This window comes from Rhinatrema bivittatum, chromosome 5 (genome assembly GCF_901001135.1).
Source record: "Rhinatrema bivittatum chromosome 5, aRhiBiv1.1, whole genome shotgun sequence".
Taxonomy (NCBI): domain Eukaryota; kingdom Metazoa; phylum Chordata; class Amphibia; order Gymnophiona; family Rhinatrematidae; genus Rhinatrema; species Rhinatrema bivittatum.
In genome coordinates this window covers 22,013,697-22,037,758 of record NC_042619.1, presented here as the reverse complement: position 1 = coordinate 22,037,758, position 24,062 = coordinate 22,013,697, and the positions used below count along the sequence as shown (strand labels likewise).

Here is a 24,062-nt window from a genome sequence, read left to right as displayed (position 1 = left end):
CCTTGGAGGGACAGAGTACCTTGTTAGCCATTGGTGTGTCCTCCATGAACCAGTCAAACCAGCTTCCCAGGAGATTCCCTCGCTAGAATCAGGCTGCTGAGAGCATTGAGACCCTGAGGAAGTGACTGGGGCTGGTGCAGTCACCCTAGCCTTGGGACACTGGAAAGGCAGCATGGATGTGGTGATGTGCAGATGGGAGCTTCCAAATGATCAGAGGGGGAAAAGTTTGTGCTTTCTCAGGTTAACAATATGTATGACACTTCAGAGAGGATTTTTGCATGAACTGTTTCTGTGCATAAAGCATGCTTTGAACACATCACATTTTATGCATGCTAAGAGAGCTGGCTAGGTAGGACTTACCTAGCTGACTAGTGAATCAGGCTGGCAGTACTTAGCTGAATAAGTTATCCAACTAAGTAGAGATATTCAGCCTTAGACTGAACTTCTGCAGCCAGGACAGATTTGCTCAACAGGAGGTCTTATCTGCCGTCTAAGACATGATTTCTGTGGGGATATTCAGCAGCGGAGCTGTGCTGCTGAATATCCCATCAGTTAGATGAATGGTTAGGTTTTCGACATTGACCTTTGTCTTCTGCACATTTTCACATTAGTGCACTTTTTAAAATTGGCATGCCGTTAGGTTCTGGAATTAACTCAACCTTTTGATGCAATGTGAGCTAAATTAGCTCCCGTTCCACCTCCCTCAGGGTGCAAGGCAGTACAATGGAGTAAAGGGCTTGCACTGTGGGAGGGGGGTTGCTTATCTGAATCGAAGCATTGTTTGCAGATTGCTGAACAGGACTGAGGATGCAGGGGGGGGGGGGGGCTGGGAGAGGGGCAGAGCTTCAGATCTGCCACCCCAGCACAGATAGAGGCGGGGTGGATAGATTACATATCATGAAACTGATAAGAGTGCTGGGAAGGCCAGGGGGGGAGGGGAGAGATCTGGCAGGTTGCTTAGCATGGGCAGCCAGAGCAGTGACCACCTGCAGGTGGCTAAGCTCGTCAGACAACTGGGCGATCATCCTAGTGGGGGAGGGTAAGAGTAAGACTTCATATACTCTAATGCTGCCTTATGCGAATATAGTACAAGGCAGATTACAGAATAGCATAACAGAATAAAACCAATATTGCATGGCCAAACCAGAATAACCCTAAAATCAACACACACAAACTTAAACATCTGTAAACTAAGCAGACGTCATCAAATAAGCATTTAGTTTCCATCTGAAACTTGCCTTAATGCTAAAGACAAACTATTGTGTATCGTGGGAGAAGCCACACACTCTCCTCCCGAAACTGGTGTCCTCCATTCCTTCTGGCTGAGGGAGGTACAGTGTAAGCTACTCGGACTCTGCCCTTGCAAAGCTTTAACAATCCTAAATGTAAGTTTCCTCCTCGCTGCAGGAGGAAACAATGCAAAGCCGTAATTGCTTGGCCTGGATATTCCTCCTCCGACCATTCTTAAATGAGTGGAGGAATCTCCTGCCTCTTATGCATTGTTAGGGAGGTCCAAAGCAGAGAAAATAAGGGCTTGTGCATCTTATTGGTTAAAATCGCAAAACATCAGTACATAATTGTACATTGCTTTGGGTGATTTCTATCTGGAAGGTCAGTAAAATGTTAAATGTAGTTTTATAATCTTTAATACCAAGAGTTAGGGCAGACTGGATGGGTTAAATAGTCCATATCTGACATCCCCTGTGTGTGTGTGGAACAGGGGTAGGGAACGTTGGTCCTGGGGTACTGCAAGCCCGTCAGGGTCTCAGGATATTCATGCTGAATATGCATGAGATGCATTGGTGTCCTTCCTTCATCACATGCATATGGTCATTGTGGGGATCCTGGAAACCTGACGGGGTTTGTCTGCCGCCCCCTGCCTTACAGGACACACACACTCCATGAAGGGGGGGCGGGTACATAATATATTTTTATCAAAACCACTTTATATGTGTGTTCCCTTTAAAACTGACCCCACCAAAATTCCCTGCACACGTTACACCTGCTTACATTGTGTGCCGAAAGCTTTCTGGGAAACGTATGCAGTGTTGAATCTTTCTGAAGGTACAAGTTCAAATCCCTCCCTCCCAGCTCTGCCCCGGGATCACCTCCACTCACTCGGCGTAAACTTGTGCACGAACAGGACAAACCTGTGCAAGTTCAGCTGCGTATTGGTTGGACTGTCTTCTTTTTGTTTTGTTTTATGATTTCTGCTGGCAAAGCACTGTTTCAGGGAGTCTGTAACCATGTTTACTGTAAATCCAGATTGCAGGGGCTCCAGAAAGGCACAAGCAGTGCCCCTGGCACTACTGGAACAAACTAAAAATCAAACCCAAATCTTGGAAGCTAAAAACAGACATTACAAAAAAAAAAAAATCAAAGCCAGACATCCCCCATCTCTAACTCCAGGAGTCTGCAGCTCCTCTCCAAAGCTTTTCATTAATAGCAAACGAGAAAGGAAAGGCCTAACGTCCTGCACTGGCCCTCCAGAAATGTCCCAATGTGTGACTCGCTCCTTCTGAGAGTGCCGGGGGGGACTGCAGAACTGCACAGGAGTCCCTCCCTCCCTCTGGTGCTTACAAAACCATTTCAGCCCAGGTCTCCTATCAGATGTGTTTAGTGGTGCTCGAGGTCCCGTTGGAGCTAGGCGCGATTATTTTGGGGTCTGGTTTAAAGGGCTTTAGCGTGCACTGCTTTCTGGCTCTAGCGTGCCCGACCCTCTCTTCAGATGTGCAGCTCGTATAAAGCCCTCTTGTAACGTCAGGTTGTCCGTGGGCAATCTGTCTGACTCTGCGACAGTTACTTTTACATAAAGTGGGAAGGTCCTACAGGCCTGCGTGGAAAGGCAGAAAGTGAGTGACCCAGGGGTCATGAGCAGGCCTTTGTGGGGTCTCTGCTAGGGGAAACGGAAGTGAGACGGATGAAGAGGGGCAAAGGGGGCAGAATTGTCTTTAGTCTTATTTGGCAAGTAAAATTTTCCTGCCCAGGAAGGGGCAGGGCAAGGTCTCGGATGCCCGATGCAAAGCCGAGCTATGGGTGTGAAGGATTCAGTCTTGGGGGCTTTTGGAAAGGTGGAGTAGATTGTGTGAAGGGGAGAAAATCTCCTCCGAGCAAACCTTATTGATGACTTAGACGACTGTGTTGCAGCGGGCGATAGGAAGCACTCGTAGCCTTGCGCACAAACCGTGAGGAATGGCTTTCCGATCCTGTTCCTGGGTTGCAGTTTGACCTCTGCGACCTCTCCTGGATGGGTTCTGGATGTTCCTGCCATCTGTGAGGGGGGGAGGGCATCTCAGCCCGAAGCTGCAGGGTCCTTGATGGCTCGGGTGCCACCTTGGTCTTAACGTTGTGCCTGTGTGTGTGTGTGTGTTTCAGATGCTGAGCTGGCACAAGGTTCTCCCGCTGCGGTGTGGAGAGTGGGAGTACCTGGCGGAAGACGAGCAGTGTGCCCCCTGTGCCGAGTGCCCCCGAGGAGAGGAGCCAGATAGAGTAAGCAGATACGTTCAGAGGGGACAGAGCCAGGGGCTCCGGTGCGGAGGCAGATCCCATGTGGGGAGGGGAGGAGAGGTCGTGCAACCTCTCTCCCAGGTTCTCTTACCTTCTCATGTGTCCTTCATCCGCAGGGGAACTGCTAATCTTGTCTGTGCCCCCTGTTACTCCAGCAGGGTCCCAAACCCATAGAAACTGATGGTTCTAGCCCATTTTATTTTCCAGATTGCCTACGCTTCCTCCTGTCCAGTTGCTTAATCAGACTAGGAAGCCTAACGTCACGCGACGCCTCAGCTGGGTTTGACAGTAGGGTTCCAGAGCTGAATGGCCAATGCGTTGAGGTGGCGTGCCATCTCTCCGAGACGTGCGGCTACTTGGTCACAGATTCCTGCGGGCGCCAAGTCTGCCACGCAGAGAAGCAATATCAGCTTCCTATCCGCTCCCAGCAGTCCCCATGAGGGATGCCGCATCCTAAGCGCGGCTCTGGCCCACAGAAAGGTGTCCGAGCATGTTTGAAAGGGCCCATGGCTTGACTTGGAAACTGTTGGGAGATCCTCATTATGAAGGGAGGGGGTGACCTTGTCTGCTTGACCTGTAAGCCCTCTCCTCCTTTTGGGGGTCCATCAGTTGCATGACTACTAGCTGGGAGGGCAGGTCAGTGCAGCATTGTGTGCCTTTAGCTCTTCCAGGAAGTTGCTGACACACAAATTAATTCCAACCTTTTGCTCTTGAAGCTTATTTTTAGTTATGATGACGTTTCACAACTTTTTTTTTTCCTTGTTGCAGAAGTGTGGCTTTGGAGAAGGCCTCGGGGTGTCCTGTCGAGCCTGCCCTGCAGGCACGTTCTCTGCCAGCTATGGAACGGGGTCTTGCCTGCCACACACCCGCTGCGAGGCAGCAGAGCGAGTCCTGCTGAGCTACGGTACAGCCTCGGCAGACAGTCAGTGTGGAGGCTGCATACCCGGGTAATTGTACATTTGTGGTCGCTGTCACACATCCGTGTGCCCTCCTCCAGCTATTACAGGAGCTGTGGAGCGGGGGCATCTCCTCCACACGAGTCTCTGGTAGATGGAGATCAAGCTCTCTATCCAATTCAGTTCTGGGGTTTTTTGGGCAGGCTGATCCCGGTCCTGACATTACCCTGTGGCTTGTCTGAACTTCATTTCTGACTTCTCTAAAAAAGCACAGGACTAGGTCTGCGTGTGCTGTAAAGACTGAATGGGCCTGTCTAGATGGAGGAGGGTGAGGGTTGGAGTTGATCTTCCAGTGCTGGGCAGACTTCCTGGCCTCTACTTTAATAGATGGGAGGGGTGGATTTATTTTATCCTTTTTTTTTTTTGAGGGAATATTAAAGTGAACACCTCCACACGCCGATGGCGTGACGCTGAAGCCGGCGTCGAGGTGACTGAGGGATTTTGCTCTGTGATGAGGTGAGAGATCAGCCTTGTGATCACAGGGTCACTTTGGGGAACCAGTACATGCTGGAAGAAGACTGAGGCAGTCCTGAAAGCTTGGATTGTCAAACCTTTGTCAGCTCAGTCAAGCCTCATTCATCTTTTTTGCAAACTGAGATAAAAGGACAGGTGGGGGGAGGGGGCTGAGCCACTCATGGATGACACACATTTGGATAGTTCTGGTTTTTGTCTGGTAAATCCTCTCGCAGCCTGCAGAGGCGCCCAGATAAGGAAATAACCCCAAGGATGCTGACGGGGAATCCTCCGTTTTAACATCTCACTTGGGCTGGGTTGGGTACGATTCTCGGGTGTGCATCACAGCTGGCAGGTACAATGTCTTGTTTCATGGAAAGGTTAATGTGTCACAGCGTTTCCTTGTCCTGCTACGTGAAAGGGTTTAGCAATAGCCAGGGGGGAATGCCCTTGTGCAGCACCTGAGAAGAACAAGGAGAGGCAAGCCGGTTCTTCCAGTCCCAAAGGCGAGCTACTCACCGTAGGGTAAGCCCGTTCCTCGCCAAGCTTTACGGAAAAGGAGGGGCAGAGTGCTATGGAAACCAGTGACTGTACAAGCACAGGTTCACCGGTTTTTGTATCATGCAAGCTTTCTTCTCAAGCTGGCTGGGTGACTCTAGGGGTGCGGCTGCCCTCCTGGGAGCCACGTGCGGGCTGTGGTGCCGGGGAGGGGGGGCTGTATGTTGGGCTACCTTCCCCGGTGGATTCAGAGCCACTGTGACAGCTGGCTTGCAGAGTGCGCCATTCGCGTCCTTTAAGTGCTCCTCTCCCTCTTTTTTTTTCGGCAGGTTTTATGCTCCTGCGGGAGAGGACAGCATTGCCTCTGAATGTCTTCCTTGTTCCATGGCTCCCGAGGACACGGCAGGATGTGAAGGTCAGTACAGAGGACAGAATCTCGCTGCTAGGATTCCTGTGCTGGACGCTAGCTTGGGGGCTAGGATGTTCGTGGCCAGCGCCTCACGTCTGCATTTTACCAGCCACCTGATACGGGAGTGGATGGTTTAGAATATGGGTCTCTGACTCAAGTTACTTTAGGGAGGCGGCAGAATCTGTCGCAGGAGCTTTTTTAGGCGCAGTTTACACAAACATCCTGCCTGAAGAATGGCAGGACCACCAGAGTACCCCGGAGATCCCCTTCAGGTTTCTCGTTCTGATGCTGTCCACAAGCTCTCGCTTTCTCTTTCTCTCTCCCTACTCCTCTCTCCCCCTGTCCCCCTCCGACACCAGTTCCCATCTCACTGCTCTCCACCTGGCTGCTTGGACGTGCCGTCTTCCCGAGTCTGTCATGTTCCCTCTTGCCTTATTCAAATCCAGTCTGAAAACCACTTTTTCTGAGGCTGTTTTAGAATCTTAACCCCTGATTATCCTGCTCTCAGTCATATTGATTTGAACTATTTTCTTAAGTCTTGTTCCCAAAGTCTCTCTTGCCCCATATGTTTGTCTTGATCAGATTTTAAGCTCTTTGGGGCAGGGACTTGTGGTGGTTTTTTTGTGCAGCAGAGCAGCCCTTGCTCCTCTGTATGGTGAGACTGCCAGGAAGATGAGAGCTGCTCAGATTTCACTTCAGGGCTGTCTGGTGTGAGAAGGGGTTTTCTTTTTTTTAAGACACTGTTTCCTGGGAGAATGCTTGTCCTTCCTTGCCTGCCGTGGGTGCCCCCTGTTAAAACGTGAATTTCCCGGCTCTGAGCCCGCTGGTCCTCTCGCCTGTGCTCCTGATCTGCCGGAGGGCACCGGGAGGCTGCTGAGAGGGAGGATTCCATGGGGGCGGAGGAGTCTGATAATTTATGGGATGGGAACGGGTGCAGGGACGCAGAGCCTGTCGCCTCTCGGACTGGCTGGCTCAGGCATACAGAGCCTTTTGTCTGGAAGATTGGCTGCCTCGGGAGGGGGGATTGAGTAGGGGAAGGTCTCTGAAAAGAGAGGAGCACCCCAGCTTTTTTTTTTCTTCTTCTTAAAATAAATAAATAAAATAGTCCCGGGTGCTTCAGTCAGGAAGACTTTCACGGCGGTGAACTTCCCAGAACCAAGTGAAAAGCGAGGCTGAGATAAAAATACCCTTTTGCTATTGCCTCGAATTTATTTTCTGCTTTCAAAGAGCTGCAGTGCTGACGACCCTGCCCTGGAAAAATAAAACCTACTCTCCAGAAGCATCGGGAAGGCCATTAGTGCTGCCTGGAAATGCCAGCGCTTAGCTTGGTCGGGGCGCGCGGGGCCTTGAAAGGATGTTCCCTGGTGCCTCGCTTGGGCAGGTCTGGAGAGGTTTCAGTCCCTGGGCATCCTCCCCCCCCCCTCTCTGCACCCTCACCCGGGACAGGGTGAGGGTGCCCCGGGTCTAAGAGGTCTGATGCAGGGGGGGCAGATTCTGCCCTCTCCCTGCCCCCAACCAAACTCTTTATGGCGGGGTTGGTCACTAAATACACTTCAGCCTTTGGTGACTGCTCAGCAGACTCCGTTCAGGTACCAGAAGTATTTCCCTGTCCCGGGGGGGGGGGGGGGGGCGGGGTGACTACAAATAGTCCCTGCTTTAATGAGGCTTTCTGTGTCTATGGCAGGGGGAGGGAAGCTCAGATCGGGGCCCACAGATCGCAGCTTTAGCAAACATAATAAAGTATCTTACACTTCCAGGTTCTGCTCTGGATGTTAAAGGTTTTTCTAATGTTCAGATCCAGGCATCGTCAGCCTGAAGGGTCCCCGTGTTCCTTCCTATTGGCTTTAATCTCTGAAGAGGACGGTCACTGTCCAAAATGCATTAAAAATATCTTCCTTTATCGCCACCTTTTTCTATCAAGATTTGCAGACCTTTGAATAAATGTTCATGCAATGGGATCTTACCAGGCTCTTGTGACCTGGATTGGCCACTGTTGGACACAGGATGTTGGGTTTGACCCTCGATCTGACCCAATCCTTGTGCCCTTGTGCAATGCTGAAGTGTTCAAAGGAAAAGGTAGTGGTGGTGCAGGGTTTGTCCTGGTCCCACAGGATTTGCTGCACTCGTGGTTCTTTTAATTCTCTGAGGATTATATCGAGTTCTTCTTCTGCTCTGCGGAGGTCTCTTCCGTTTTGGGAAGCTTGCATCTCCTATCTTTGTGCAGGAGGCCATGCATTGGTTTCTCAGAGTGCAGAGCGACAGCTTGGGGTTTTGCTCTCCCGTCTCCTTTCTCTCTCGCTGTCCTCTCTCTGCCCCTTTACTCGTTCGCTCTCCCCACCGCCTCCTTGCTTACCCTTGCTCAGCAGACCTGAAAGGTCATGCCCTGTCTCACTGCTCTCCTGTTTTATTAATACTCTTTTATTTAACTGACTGTGCACTCCCAAAGTCGGATAAAACACTGGCAAGAATATAAAAAAGTGCATCCACGTGCCAGTCCCAGCCAAGCTTACATCTGCCATCAAAGACCCCCGGGCGCCCTTACGAACGTGCTGCCAATGCAAATCATGCCAATAGCTTCCCCATTTCTCATCATGTTTGTCCACTTTTCCTCCCATGAAGAATAGCTCGCCTATTTATGAGTCGGTGTGACGGAGCAGGTCCTGGGAGTTTCATGCCCAGTGGAGGCTAAAGTCACAGGCAAATGGGGTGATGAGCAGGCCCTCACCCTCTAACACAAGCATTTCACCCAAAGGAAAGCCCCTGCTGGTTAGGTGGCAGTCCTGTTACGCTGCTGGAGACTTCTGCCTCTAAGGGTAGCCCTCTGTCGTGCGTTGCCGGGGAACTCCGGGATTTCTCCCTGGCGCTGTCCTTATGTAACTTCCTGGCTCTTTCTCTCTCTTCAGGCCTTAGGACTTCGCAGACCCGACCCAGGCGCAACGTGGATGCCGCGCTTGAACGGGAGAGCATCGTCGCCTTGAACGGCACCCTGGCCGGCTCGCCGGAGGAGTCCCGGACGGACTATGCCGTGCTGGCCATCGTGCCGGTCTTCTGCATGATGGGCTTGCTGGGAATCCTGCTGTGTAACCTGCTGAAGAAGAAGGGTTACCACTGCACCTCGCAGAAGGAGCTGGACGAAGAGGCTGCGCCGGCGGAGAAGCATGGTGAGTCTTGCAGAGCTCCCCGGGGGACTTGCACGGGGTTCACCTGGGGCCCCTGCGGCGGGTCTTAAACACTCCTGTCTGGGGGGGGGGATGGGAGGGGGGTGTAATCGCTCAGGACTGACTCCGTTACGGGGGGTATATTTTCACTGAGGGGGAAGCTTGCAGACAAAATGCATGTTTTGAGGAGCTGCATGTCCGTAACCTCCCCCGAAATGGAAACTTTCCAAATGGAACGATCCTTCTCTGGGGGCCGGCTGCTGCCTGTGAGGCAGCTGGTGCATAAACCCCCCGTCATTGTGGGGGTGCATTATCGCCAGTCTCCGTCCTACGAGAAAACCGATAGTTTCTAGCCCATATCATCGTAGGACATGGGTTAGAGCAGCCCTCCCCTGAAGTTCAGCTGATTCCTGCTCACGCTGGCCTTGGGGAGGGGGTGGACAGGGGGGGAAAACCCACTGTGTTCAGTACGGGCGTCTCTCGTCCGCCCTCAGTGTGACTGGGCAGACTGGACGGGCCATATGCTCTGCTTTTGCTGTCTTGTGGCTGTGAACCTGCTACCTTAACTCTCATGACCCTCCGAGCAGAATTTCTCTGCAATAACTGCTGGAAACTGCAATTTCATTATGAAACGTCAGTTCAGGACGGGTGAGATCTCTAAATGGATCTTAGTCCTAGGTAGCTGCTGCTGGTGTCCGGTACCAGATCTCCAGCTTGGGTTCTGCCACAAGGCGTTTAATCTCCAAAGAGGCTCGACGTGTCTCAGACACATAGCTGGATTGGGCATTTTCTAACACAGAAGCCCTGTGACAAAATAAAGAAATGTACAATGGTATTAGCATAGGTCCTTAGCAGTGGCGACCAGAGGAACTGGGCCGCTCAGTCTGTATCTGCCTGTCACTATCTAGCGCTACGATGTAATGCTGTCCTTCTCCTGAATTCAGGTATCGTGGAAATATTGTCTGATTAGTAAATAAGGGCTGTAAACTGGGTAATGCCATAGACTCCCCCCCGTAGACTTCTGGTTTTTCCCATTACCCCTGCAAGGCGTTTCAACCGTGCAGCACCAGAGTCCTTGATAAAGCCGATGATAACAAAATGTTGTTGTGATGCTAAAGTTTGTGCTTTCAGCAGATGCTGAAGCCTGCAGAAGGTCGGGGGTAGGGACGCGCTGGGTTTTAGGATGTAGACATTGCAGTCTCGGCGGTGTTCTTGTACAGCACTGCAGTACCAGACTCCAGAGTCAGCTGGGAGGATGTGTAGGACACGCACGGCTCCTAACACCATCAGACTATCCTCGCTGGACTCCCATCACACTTTATCTTTAAATCTACAGAGTGTGATTTTTTTTTTATCTTTAGCTCTTTCTGGCCGAGCACGTTGCCTGCAGTCTCCTTCCTCTCTTCCATTTGCTGGTGTTCAGATCCATTCGAGCTTTGGTGGCTCTCATCTGCAGTACGGTAATGGCCTCTCCGTTGGGTCCATGGCCCCCTCTGTGCAGGCAGTGGGGTTTGGAGCCCTTTTCAGGTTTGCTTTAATGGTCGCCGGACGGAGCCGGTTCCTGGGCAGAGTGTGGCGAATCTGTGGCCCTTCTAACTGCACATACTCGTGTGCGCTGCATGGCATCCCTGAGCATTGGTGCCTCATAAGGGAACTGGAAGAGAGAAACCGAAACGCTGGCAAAGTTACAGCAGCAGAGGCAGGAAACCTGAGGTGGATTTCCTCCGGTTGCTAGATTTAGATGCAATGCAGATTTCTTTCATGGATGCCAATTCAGGCATCTGTACGTCTTGGAGAGGTTTTCTAGCAGGCAGAAGCTATGGGCCTCAGCCTCTTGGGAAGGCTTGCAGTCTTCGGTCCTTCCAGTCTTGGTAGCGCCTCCTGCCTTCCTAAAATCAGTGGAGCTGTCCAGAGGCCATTAGTGCGGCTCTTGCACGGAGCGTTCCGCTTCCTGTTTCCTGCAGCCGTGGATTCAGGGCCCGTGTTGTGTGCACAGGGCTTGTGGCTGGAAGACCGTTCTGAAAACGTTCACGTTCGAGCTTTGGTCTTATCCTGCCCGAGTCCGTGCGTGGTTTTGGATTTTAGCCTGTCACAGGGCGGGACTTCCCTGGAGGATGCAGAGGCGAAATCTAACAATTCTGTTCACTGCGACTAAATCCATGCGCCATGCACGGGTGAGCTGCTGGAAGGTCCTCAGGCGCCATCAGCAGCAACTGTGCAAGCCGCCTCAACCCCTAGCAGTGGCAGGGAAACTCCCCCCCCCCCCCCCCCCCCCCCCCCACTCCCCAGGCATCACCTGCTAACAGAGGCCTGACCTGCAGGACCCAGGGCGGCTGCTCTGGATGCATCACTGACCACAGGGCAGTAATGTAAATCTTCTCTCATAATGAATGCCCAGCCTCTGCATTATTTACCAGGTATTGCCTTCTCTGCCAGGTTCTGTGGTTTCACGTTTTTAGCATCTCAGGCCAGGTTCTCGTGCAGCTGCCCACACTGCTTCACACACAGGGAGAGGCGAGATGGAAAAAGTCATCAGAAAAATGTTTCCATTGGCTATCGAGCCTTAAAAGCCATGAATGCTCCAGTCTGGCCGATGTTTGCAAACATTTTTATTTTTAATAGCAGGTAGTGTAGACTCTTCTTATGATATAAACCTATTGATGACCGTGCAGGGACAGACATTCTAAGTAAGGGCATTCCCTGCCCAGAAGAGCTTACTAGCTCAAACACCAGGGCCTTGGCATTCAGTACAATACTGGTGGTCATGCACCAGGCTCCTAGGCCCTTGGAAGTGTTGGCCATGTCCTCCTCCTGCGTAGCTGGGATTTTTCTTTCCCATTTGTTTGTTTTATGCTTTAGCCTCTTGATATAAACTTGGTGACTTTTTTTTTTGTTTTTAAAAGCAGTGGTACTGCTGAGTGGGGAGCGTTCCCGGCTGTTGCTGGCCTGCCTGTAATCATAAGGCTGTTAGCACGGGGCTCTGGAGCATCCAGTGTCCGAGCAGACTGGGCTAGCGAGGCTGGGGTGTCCCAGTAGCCAGGCAGGCGGCGTCTGATGTGGTGGGAGGGGTATGCAAGCAGAGGAGATGATACCAAGGCAGTCTTGGTGAAGATATCCAGGACTATGCTCTTAGACAGTTTTTATTCCACAGCAGGAGAGGGTCGAGACCTTTGACTGGTGTTAGAGCTTCATTGTGCTGCTGGCTTTCCCCCTCTTCAGTTCCAGACCGGATGCAATCCTGGGCTTCTAGATAATCCGACTGAGCTCTTAAAGCAGGAGTCCCTTTCAGGCTGGGCAGCTTTAAAAGGAATATATTTTTTTTCTAACAGACACTGAATTTCCAAAGCCAGTTGGCCCAAGGTCTTAGATGAAAATGAGATTGTGATGTAATCGGATTTAAGGAAAGTGCTGATCCAGGTTCAGCCTGATGGCCGTATTTGGGGGGCAGTCGGGAATTTTATGGCTACAGATGCCCAGCTTGCTACTTTCCCTGGCTGGACCCTCTCTGGAGGGAGGGGGTGCCAGTTGGTCAGATCTGAACCGGATAAACCTTTCGGTGTAACCAGACATAAATCTGACTTGCGTTTGGAGGACCCAGCTGGCGTGGTCCACGTGGTGTCTCTGAAGGGCCTCACGTGAGATCTGGCGTTTTCCTCTCTCTAGGCACCAACCCCACCTTCGGGATAGAAGATGCCAACGAAGATACCATTGGAGTCCTGGTGCGGCTGATCACGGAAAAGAAAGGTCAGTAACCCCAAACGTGCTGGCTGCGTCCAGTGTGGCCTCCTCCCCCCGATTCCTGCTTCTGGACAGGGAAGGGCAGGAGGGGGTGTGCATCTTGCTGGGGAGCTCCGTGCCATGCAGTGAAATAGGCAGCAGAGTTGTTTTCCGAGGGACCCGGCCTAGCGCACAGGTTTCCCCGTGGTTGGGCACAGTAGTCACCCGATGCAGTAAGGGGGGATTAGCGCGTCCAAACAACTGAGTAAATGCCGTGTAGATGAGTCTTGGTTATCCCCGGGTGCCCAATGCACGCTTAACGCTGCAAACTTAACGCCAGTTCTGGGGTCGTCGTTAAGTCATTCTGCCAATTACCGTTCTCTAATTTCTCCACAGAACAGTAGATTTACTGCTTTTAGTGATTAACAATAAAGAATTAATGAAATGGATCTGTTTAAAAAAAAAAAAAAAAAAAAAAAAAAAAGTGGCCCCCAGCTTGGCTGCACATTTCTATGCGCGCCTCGTTGCACCTGCCTGACGGGCTTTACCAGAAGCCATTTTTTTTTTAATATAAGGCCCCTGCTGACTTTCCTGCACAGGTCCATGAGTAAGTGAAGTGTAGATGCGTTGCAGGTGACCACTTGGCGTGTACTGGCCTATACGCTGCTCTTATCCAGTCGTCACTGCTTCCTCGTCCCCCTCCCTGTACAGAAACGAGCCTGTCTGTACGGCTCGGCGTCGTTGTGACGCAGGTTTTTAACTCCAGCTCTCTCTGTAGTACGTCCTGGTGCACTGCAGAGCGGCCCATGCTATCGGTGACCGCTCTGTCCTGATATACTGCTTTGTATTCCTCGTACAGAAAATGCCATTGCCCTAGAAGAGCTCCTGAAGGACTATCAGAGTAAACAGATCCTGCCAACCAGCAGCAAGCCTGCGAGAAAGTAAGATCCAGTGACCCAGCGCCTGCTGGTCACCGCTGATATGAAGGAAGGGGGCAAAGTGAGAAGTGTCAGGCTGCAGCTGAGCTGCACTTGTGTTCTTTTTCTGTAAGAAAGCAAAAAAAAATATGCATCTAGATGGAAGGTCCTGTCGGTGCTCTGTGGGTCCTCCGAGGCCTGGTCTGAGCTATAACTTCAGGGCGTTCCTCGGGATGAAATCTTTAAACGCACATTCGGAGCTTGTTTTGGCGGGTGGGGGACAGACTCCCCTCCTGCCTGGGACTTGGAGCCAGGCGGTTACCCTGACCTTCACAGGAGAGGGAGAGAGGGGCGGGGGCATGCAGTGGTCAGTGGTCAGTGCCTGGGACTTGGAGCCAGGCAGTTACCCTGTCCTTTACAGGAGAGGGAGAGAGGGGCGGGGGCATGCACTGGTCAGTGGTCAGTGCCTGGGACTTGGAGCCAGGCGGTTACCCTGACTTTTACAGGGGAGAGAGAGGGGCGGGGGCATGCACCGGTCAGTGGTCAGTGCCTGGGACTTGGAGCCAGGCGGTTACCCTGTCCTTTACAGGAGAGGGAGAGAGGGGCGGGGGCATGCACTGGTCAGTGGTCAGTGCCTGGGACTTGGAGCCAGGCGGTTACCCTGTCCTTTACAGGAGAGAGAGAGAGGGGCGGGGACATGCAGTGGTCAGTGGTCAGTGCCTGGGACTTGGAGCCAGGCGGTTACCCTGACCTTTACAGGAGAGAGAGAGGGGCGGGGGCATGCACTAGTCAGTGCCTGGGACTTGGAGCCAGGCGGTTACCCTGTCCTTTACAGGAGAGGGAGAGAGGGGCGGGGGCATGCAGTGGTCAGTGGTCAGTGCCTGGGACTTGGAGCCAGGCGGTTACCTTGTCCTTTACAGGAGAGAGAGAGAGAGGGGCGGGGACATGCAGTGGTCAGTGGTCAGTGCCTGGGACTTGGAGCCAGGCGGTTACCCTGACCTTTACAGGAGAGAGAGAGGGGCGGGGGCATGCACTGGTCAGTGCCTGGGACTTGGAGCCAGGCAGTTACCCTGTCCTTTACAGGAGAGGGAGAGAGGGGGCGGGGGCATGCACTGGTCAGTGGTCAGTATGCTTGCTGCTCGGCGTATGGCCGGTGTGGTGATGCAGCTGTGGTGGCTGCACGCCAGTGTCTCCGTAGTGCAGGTGGGGGACACTTGTGCTGAAGGCCTGAAGCAGACTTCGTTGCTTCTAGTAGCTGATTCAGTCTTGCTGTATCCTCCTCCTTTCATACAGTGAACAGTTTTTTTACCTTTATGTAGGTTGGTGCAGCATTTTTTGTTTGAAAATCACTTGCTCTGATCAAGGTCTTTGGATTAGCAGAGTAAATCTATATATATAGCTGTTTTTTCTTATAGCAGTTGGGTACTTAAGGCAGAGGGAGGTACCGAGCGCACGCCTGCCCCTTCACGTGGGGTTGGTCTGCAGTACGTTTCCTGGCAGAGCTCTTCTCCTCCTCCTCCGCTCCTGCTAAGGGTTTCTCACGCTCCCTTCTTTCTCATCGCTCGACAGGTCGCACCTCCCGCTGCAGCTGCCCCCACGTCTGCCGGCACCAGCACCACCTGCACACGGTGCAGGGCCCGGCCCCCCGCTCGGGCCCCTCCTGCACACGCTGCAGCCAGAAGAAGTGGCCCGAGGTGCTCCTGTGCCCGGAGATGGCAGCGGTCGCGGCAGCCGCCATCCCCCCCAAAGCCGCTGAAAAGCAGGGAGCAAGCCCGGGAGGCCTGGGGAAACTCACCATCCTCTCCGTGGGAAGGTAAACCATACGCTGGGCGGGGGAGAGGTGGTGGAGGGGGGGGGGCAGAATGGGCCATGATGTGTGTGTGTGTGTGCAGATCTCTTCAACATTTGTAAATATCCTAAAAATTCAGACCTGTTTAAAGGCCTCAGGACTCGATTTGAGCCCCTGATTGTAGATAAACTGATCCAGGGCCACAGGCGAATGATACAGGGCAGGGGTGGCCAACTTGGGTTCCTCAGGAGCCACAAAGTTTGCATGGGAGAGGCTTAGCATGCACTGCCTCCATAATATGCAAATATATTGTCCTGTGTACACAGGGCTGCTTTTTATTTTATCTTTTTAAGGGATATGTGCTGGTGCAAAGTATCAGCACCTTCCTCAGTCTGTGGTTCATCAAACATGCAGTCTACGTGTGAGAGCGAGGGATGCGGGTGACTGCTCCCCTCCTAACGCATCTTGCATGTTCACCTAACGTTTGCTAGGTTCAGAGTCGCTCGTATCCCCGAGCAGAAGGCGAATCCCTCGGAAGTGAAGACCATCTTGGAGCCGGGAGGCCACGAATCCATGGGCAGCCCCCGCAGTCCTACGGAGCAGAAGACCCTGCTCGGCGGCAGCACGAAGACCAAGTGGCCGAAGGCGGCAGACAATAAGCAGGAGGTGGGTCAGAGGGGTAGACGGGAGGGCTCCACTGACACACACCCCCCCCCCCCCTCGGAGGCCATTTTGGCTGGGAGCAGGAACGTACCGGGCTGCAGTGTGCTACTCTGGCCTGGCTGGGGGGGGGGCATGGCCCCTGCACCCAACCCGGTGACCACTGGTGGCCACGGAGCGGGAGTGATGGTGGTTCTTGCTGCCACAGTCTCAGCTGGGTCACTGGGACGCGATAAAATGTCGCGGCAAGCCAGGAATGGAGACCTATGGTATAGGGGGGCTTGCCTAGCATAGAGCAGGGCTGGAAGGCCAGGGGTCTGAGATCAGCCAACCCATAACCGGAGAATCACCGGTGTAAAAGGCAGACGTTGATGCTGTGCAGGATGAGTTGTATGAGAGTTGCCTCAACGCTAGGCCAGGGGCAGTGGCGTCTCCGTGCCTGGCTTTAGTGTTGGGTGATGGTCTCCAGCTGTTAGGGGGGGGATGGGCCCTTACAGCTCTGCACTGACTTCCATCTTCGTCTGTCAGTCTCTGAGCTGCTTAATACTGGAGGTAGATGCTGACTTCGGTTTACAGCCTTGCCCCTGACTTTATTCTTCCACATCGCATTGTTAGAAGGCGCAACGCTGGCAATCCAGCAGCGCATAGAGGGCGGAGGGTCCGGAGAGGCGGAGGGAAAGACACATTCACCGGCTCCAGGGTTCTGTGTGAGGAGCATCCTCGGACTCTCAGGCTTCCCTTCTTGGTTCACGTTTTTCCTGCAGCGAGGGGAAATCCTCCCTCTGCCCCCCATAAACTGTGTTCATGATCCATTGCAGTCTGGGTTTACAAATGCCCCCCCCCCCCCCCCCCCCCAGCAGCAGGGGACCCAGGGTTTCAAGACTTTGAAAGGAAAAAGGTGACCTGCAGCTAGTGCCGTAACCTCCAGGGTCTAAGGTGAGAAGGTACTGCACATATGCATCCTACCAAGGGCATTGCATGGCTCCACTGCTCCTCGCGGCCAGGGGAAGGTGGAAGGATGACTGGTAGTGAGGGTCTCAGGCTGTGAACCCCCGTAGAGACCAGGATGACTGGTAGTGAGGGTCTCGGGCTGTGAACCCCCAGTAGAGACCAGGATGACTGGTAGTGAGGGTCTTGGGCTGTGAACCCCCGTAGAGACCAGGATGACTGGTAGTGAGGGACTCGGGCTGTGAACCCCCAGTAGAGACCAGGAGGACTGGTAGTGAGGGACTCGGGCTGTGAGCCCCCAGTAGAGACCAGGAGGACTGGTAGTGAGGGACTCGGGCTGTGAACCCCCAGTAGAGACCAGGAGGACTGGTAGTGAGGGACTCGGGCTGTGAACCCCCGGTAGAGACCAGGATGACTGGTAGTGAGGGACTCGGGCTGTGAACCCCCCAGTAGAGACCAGGACGACTGGTAGTGAGGGACTCGGGCTGTGAACCCCAGTAGAGACCAGGATGACTGGTAGTGAGGGACTCGGGCTGTGAACCCCCAGTAGAGACCAGGATGACTGGTAGTGAGGGACTCTGGCTGTGAACCCCCAGTAGAGACCAGGATGACTGGTAGTGAGGGACTCGGGCTGTGAACCCCCAGTAGAGACCAGGATGACTGGTAGTGAGGGACTCGGGCTGTGAACCCCCACTAGAGACCAGGATGACTGGTAGTGAGGGACTCGGGCTGTGAACCCCAGTAGAGACCAGGATGACTGGTAGTGAGGGACTCGGGCTGTGAACCCCCGTAGAGACCAGGATGACTGGTAGTGAGGGACTCGGGCTGTGAACCCCCAGTAGAGACCAGGATGACTGGTAGTGAGGGACTCGGGCTGTGAACCCCCAGTAGAGACAGGATGACTGGTAGTGAGGGACTCGGGCTGTGAACCCCCAGTAGAGACCAGGATGACTGGTAGTGAGGGTCTCGGGCTGTGAACCCCCAGTAGAGACCAGGATGACTGGTAGTGAGGGACTCGGGCTGTGAGCCCCGGTAGAGACCAGGGAGAGGGAGCAGCTGGGGTAGTATGAGTGTGTGTGCAGATAATGGCTTTCTTGATCTGAAGTTCAGCAGCTGGCAGAAGTCTTACTGAATGCCCATTTCCTAGCGTGTAGCCAGATGGACTCAGGACCAATGGGTTTGTGCTCCCCTGCCACCAAATGGAGACTTGAGTCAGGTTTCAAAACTGACGTCGCCCTAGATACAACCCTGCAGTGACCTTAGCCCTTCAGTATTTCTCAGTCTCCAGCAGATGTGGATGTGCTTTCCCTAGGGGGATCTCTGTACCTTTTGGAAGAAGAAATTCTACTTTTTAAATTGGAGAAAAGATTGAGCCTCGCTCTCCTGCGGTGATACCTAAAGGTCCCTCCCCAGTTGAGAATTCCTGAGGCGATTTCCGAGATCCCTCAGAGGGCCTTGGTCCAGTAGCCGCTCCCTGGTGTGGACTTTGCTGCTGAAGCAGCTGAAAGGCAGCGGGTGCAGGAAGCAGAGCGTGGCGGTGATGGCCAAAGCCTCCCCCCCCCCCCCCCCCCCAGCCATCTCTGTACTCAGCCGGTAAGCGCTGAGCCCAGGTAAGTTTAAAAAAAAAATGTCCTCCCAATTCCGAGCTGTTGGAGGGGTTTCAGTAAGACTTCCTACGGTCTCCTTGCTCGGCACACCCTACCAACATTGTTCCTGATCATGTAGGGCCAAGGAGAAGTGGGCTTCTGAGTGGGTTGAGCGGCCCCTCTGGTGGGCTAGGCCCTGCTTTAGGCTTGGTTGGCACGCCGCGTGGTAGGCTGTGGCGGCGCCATCTTGTGCACATTTTTGTGCCTGTATTGCACACCGTAGAGTGTCGGTACATGCAGTGCGTGTTGGCTCTGCAGTGTTGCGCACGTATTTATGCGCACAACTTACTAGGCACAGAATACAAGTAAAGCCAGGCGTGTGGGCTGTATGTGCACCTCGCTGCGGCCCGCGTAGGTGCCAGAAATCTGTGCGCATAAAATTTTAAGTGTGAGCAGTCTGAACACGCAGTTACCGTCTCCAATGGCTCCGGCAGCAAAAAAAACAAACCCATAAGGGCCTTTCTCTCTGCGCTGCTTATCATAAGGCTGCCCAGTCTGACCTGGATTCCTGCTCATGTCAGCACTCCCCAGACTCCTCCCATTCAGCCACAGACTTAACTGGAAGTACCCCGGGACTGGGTCATCCATGAAAGGGGGAAACTTGGCAGCACCTACCCCAGTACTTCCCGAGCTAGACATGGACCCGGCTGCCTTCTCCTGGCTGGAATTCCTTCAAGGCCTTCGAACAGGCTCATTCTGCCACCTCACTTGCCCCTGTCCGGACGGAACCTCAGCCGGTAAGACCCTCCCTCTCCCAGTCCTGTCGGCAGACCTCGAGGCATGACTCGCCTCACCAAGGGGATCTCGCGCAGGGACGAAGAAGGGGATCCAGATTCCTTGGAAGATGGGGGGGGGGAGAATTCCCCTCCCCTGGTTTAGAACCATATTGGACCATGTTATGGTTTTTCCCTAGACTAATTGCCAGCCCTGAAGATGCTGGGAGTTCCTGGGGTGGATTCTTATGACGGAACCAAAGAAGAATCCCATTCTGATGGGATGTCCCAGAAGCAAGATTTCAAGGTGGCCTATGTAATGTTGGACAATGCAACAACGGTAGCCTACGTCCACCATCAGGGTGGAACCAAAAGGCAGCAAGAGTCTCAGGAGACAGATCTCCTTATGGAATGGGTGGAAATACATCTACAGATGATCTCAGCCTCCCACAACATCAGAGCCGACTTTCTAAGCAGGGAGAATCTGGATCCAGGAGAGTGGGCATTGTCTGCCAAAACCTTCAGCTGGTGGTAGATCGCTGGGGGTCTCCCGTCAATTGACCTGCTGGCCACATCTCACAATGCGAAGCTTCCCAGATTCTTCAGTCGCAGAAGAGATCAGTTGACGCTGGGGATTGATGCTCTCGTTCAGATCTGGCTGGAAGAAGAGCTGCTGTATGCCGTCCCTCTGGCCCCTCCTGGGCAGGGTCATTCGCAGAATCAAGCACCACAGGGGGTTAGTCCTAGTAGCTCTAGATTGGCCTAGGCATCCATGGTATGTGGAGACCCCCTGTGCCTCCTACAGCAGGGACCAGTCTTTCACAAGGATCAGACTCTATTCTGTCTTGCGGGCTGGCTCTTGAGGGCTCGACTGAAGTGCGGACATTCAGCGGCAGTAATTGCCACCTTATTCCGCACATGGAAATTCCCTACGTCCCTAGCATATGTGTGGGTCTGGGGAGAATTTGAGGCCTGGGGCAAGGAATGCAGTGTCTTCCCCCTCGGATGGTCAAAATCCCATTAATTCTGGAATTTTTGCAGGACGGCTTGAATAAAGGTTTAACCCTTAACCCCCTTGAAGGTCCAGTTAGTGACTCTCTTCTGTTTCAGGGGCAAGGTGGATGGAGCCCACCTGTTGGCTCATCAGGACATGGCCTGCTTTTTCTGAAAGGGGTGAAGCACCTTCGGCCACCCCTACAGTGGCAGATTCCCTTGTGGAATCTTAATCTGGTATTGGAGTTGTCGGCAGGGCCCTCCTTTTTGGCTGCTACGCAGTCTTTCCTTGCATTTATTCACCCTGAAAATGGTGTTCCTGCTGGTGATATGCTCAGCACTTTGCATATCTGAACTATAGACGTTTGTGTCAGGAACAGTTTCTCCAGATGACTCCAGGAGCGTTACAGCTTCGTACCGTCCCATCCTTTTTGCCCAAGGTAGTCTCGAGTTTTATTTGAATCAGTCCATTCCATTGCCATCCCTAGATGAGCACAAGGACACGGAAGAATACCGCCTCTTCCGCCATTTGAACGTCGGTAGACTTTTGGTGCAGTATCTGGAAGTTTTCAGAACTGGTCCAAAAGATGCAGCGCCCATCTGTCCTTCATGGTGAAAGGAAACGGGGCGAAACAGTCTTGCAAGCTACCATAGCTCGCTGGATTGAGGTGGTGACAGGAGCCTATGAGGAGGCAGGAAAGCAATTACCCCTTCAGGTTACAGCTCCTTCCACCAGGGCTCAGGCAGTCTCGTGGGCGGAAGCTAGACTGCTGTCTCGTGGCGACGTGGTCTTCCTTGCACACCTTCTCCAGGTTCTAGCGCCTGCATGTCCAGGCCCAGGAGGACACCACCTTTGCAAGGGCGGTGTTAACCGGATCACTGGAAGCCTCCCACCCCAATCGGGAGTGGCTTTTGTACATCTCATCGGGCCTAAGTCCATCTGGCTACATGCTAGGAAATGGAGAAATTACTTACCTGACTTTTTCCTTAGTGTAGACAGATGGACTCAGCATCCCACCCTTGGCTGCCCAAGAATGGTGCCGAGGATTCACCCATGGGGTAGATATTGATTCTAAGAGATTATGGGTAAGCTGTGGTCCAATCCCTAGATCAGAGCATCTGAAAGCTTGCTGGGGTTCAGTTGAGTACAGTTATCAGTCTTTTTTAATCAAGTTTGTGTTTTGATGGAATGTCCATAGTGGCTTTTGAAGAGCTCAGGTCACTGCAGGGGGGGGTATCTAGGGTGACGTCAACTTTGAAACCTGACTTGGTCTCCTGCTGCAGGGGTGTATAACCCATTGTTCCTGAGTCCATCTGTCTACACTAAAACAAAATTTCAGGTAATTTCTCCATTACAAGGTTTCCACCTGTTAGAGGCAGGGCCCCGAGCGCATCGGTTTGTTGTGGGAAGGGCTCCTGTATTAAAGAATTATACTGAGGTGCGGAGAACTACATTCCGTCCAGATCTGATGCTTGAGAAATCGCAGGCTGGCACTTACCTGGAGGACTTAGTGATTTAAAAATAAAAAATGTTGCCTTTTAGTAACCCCATGGCCTGCAGTCTCTGCTAGGGTCTCATTAGACAGCTTCACCCCATAGTCACCTGTCGTGACTGCAGCCATTAAACCATCGCTGCCTCGACCTGTAGAATCCAAAAGAAGCAGCGTGCGGCACTTAACGTACCATGCGCTTATCTGTTCGGTGGGCCAGATCTAGGGAAAATGGTGCCCTGGCTAAAAAATCCCTCACTCCGGTATCTGCCCCTGGACCCCGTGTACCTAAATGAAGACTCTCTCTGGTGCCCTAGAGTGCCCCTAGCTCTGGGCCACTCCATGCCACTTTCCAAAATGGCGACTGGCCTTTGCCGGCCAATACTGCTACTCTATAAGCAAAGAGCTCCATCCAATCAGATGTTCCAGTGCTTTCTGGGACCAGCAGTCCTTTTCTGTAAGACAAAGGGCCGTGTCCCAGAATGCCTTGGAGTAAAATGAAAAACATCAACTTGAGGAATGATGCTGACTTGGCCGGCACTCCAAAGATCCTTCTCCCCAGGGGAGACCAGGCTGTGAAAAACTGTCTGCTAGGAGTAGGACACATCCAGTCAGCTGAGGATGTTGCTGCTTCTTTGTCCTACAACTCCCAAGATGGAGAATGGGAGGACTCGGCCTGCCAAGAGGCACACAAGATAAGACCTTGGTGTATTCTGCCCCAAGCATGGGGAGGAAGGCTGTCCCCTCCCAGTCTGATTTTTGCCTGGTTTGGTGTCCTGAACGAGATCGGGTGGCAGGGTGCTAAAGGAGTTAGACAAGCAGAAAATGGCTCCTGTTCCCTTCGGACTTGCACCTGTCTGAATGTGTGATGCCTTGTTCCTTACAGGAAATCTTGTTCATGGTTAAGCTGGGAGAGAGTAATCTCGTTATTTGAAGGTAAATATGACATTCTTCACAGCGGAGAGCAGCTGTGGCGCTTGGGCAGCCTTTGCGTAGCTGATAGGTGCTCGTGGGAATGGCGGGTCTGTGCTCTCTTCCTCTATCTTGGGACGGGCAAAGCTGTCTTAACTTCTGCTTGCTGGCTTCATCGGTCTTGGGTCGAAAATCCATTGATTATACGGTGGATTTTTGCTCTTCAGGTGAATCTTTGTAGAACTAATCACTGGCGGGATGCATGCCACAGGGAATAGTTACGAGCGTGTGTGCCGTAAGCGTGTTTTGTGGAGGGTTATAGGAAGCATCCAAGCTTCCTATAACGGGAGCAGTTCCCCAGTCCCTATAACGGGAGCAGTTCCCCAGTCAACTCCTGACAGATGTGCTGAGTGCAAGGACAGGAGCTCCCCCTTGTGGTGGAGAGCATGTACTTCAGACTTCAAATAGCCGCATTGGACTCTGAGAACTGGACTGACCGTAAAAGCTTTTGTAGTGAACCAACAAGACCTGTCCAAAGAGATTGTATGGGAGTTGTCAGGAGGCACCTGGGTGCAGGCAGCCACTTCTCGGGATAGGACCTCCATGATCTGAAAAGCTCATGCGCCAGCCAGGGTTTGATTCCTGGCTCAAGCCAGCTGGGGATGCAGCTCCCCCACAGCCCCCGAGGGAGGTAAGGGGAAGTCGGCCATGGTGCAATGGTGATATTTGGTGCTCTTTTATTGCAGGGTTCTAGACTGAGCCCTGGTGCATGGCCCCTCTGCAAAAACAGTCACTCCATTGCCCACACTAACGTGGGAGAGGATATGATACATTGGGGGCGGGGCAGGGAGGAATTCCCAGAGTTGTGAATGAAGGTTAATGATGGCCGGTTCTGATTCTTGAGCAGCCCACCTTCCAACGTGGGCTTTGCCTAATTTCCACTCGTCTCTTAAAATAATGAGCTGAGCCCCCTGACCCCGGCACTGCTACAGTGGATTACCTGTTCGGGGTTGCACCGTCACCATCGTAGGAATCGCTGCTCGTATCGAAACGCACGTGTGTGGCTCGCGCTCTTCATCCTACCGCAGGTCTAGGCTCAGCTCGTCTCCCGGCTCACCTTCCTCCTGAATGCTGCCTGCTCGAGGGGTGAGAGTCCAGGAGGAAGATGCTTCGTGCGTCGCTGGAAGGCGGGAGGGAGAAACGTAGCATTTTTGTCCTCTGGCAGGGCCTTCTGTCCTTCTCCTCCCCAGCAGGTTCCTCTCTCTGAGCCACCTGGCGTTCCTACGCTAATGCGCT

The 24,062-nt window shown here is 53.0% G+C and overlaps 1 protein-coding gene across 1 annotated transcript in view; it reads left to right on the top strand.

Annotated features, from left to right (window-relative positions):
* RELT (RELT TNF receptor) overlaps positions 1-24,062 on the top strand; it is a 58,760-nt gene that overhangs the window by 22,605 nt on the left and 12,093 nt on the right. Inside the window, exons 3-11 of the mRNA XM_029603142.1 lie at positions 3,376-3,489; positions 4,276-4,454; positions 5,744-5,829; positions 8,727-8,984; positions 12,645-12,725; positions 13,558-13,639; positions 15,204-15,428; positions 15,896-16,070; positions 22,741-22,790. Of these exons, the coding sequence (XP_029459002.1) occupies positions 3,376-3,489; positions 4,276-4,454; positions 5,744-5,829; positions 8,727-8,984; positions 12,645-12,725; positions 13,558-13,639; positions 15,204-15,428; positions 15,896-16,070; positions 22,741-22,788 (1,248 nt within the window). The 3' untranslated portion in view covers positions 22,789-22,790. The remainder of the gene's footprint in view (positions 1-3,375; positions 3,490-4,275; positions 4,455-5,743; positions 5,830-8,726; positions 8,985-12,644; positions 12,726-13,557; positions 13,640-15,203; positions 15,429-15,895; positions 16,071-22,740; positions 22,791-24,062) is intronic.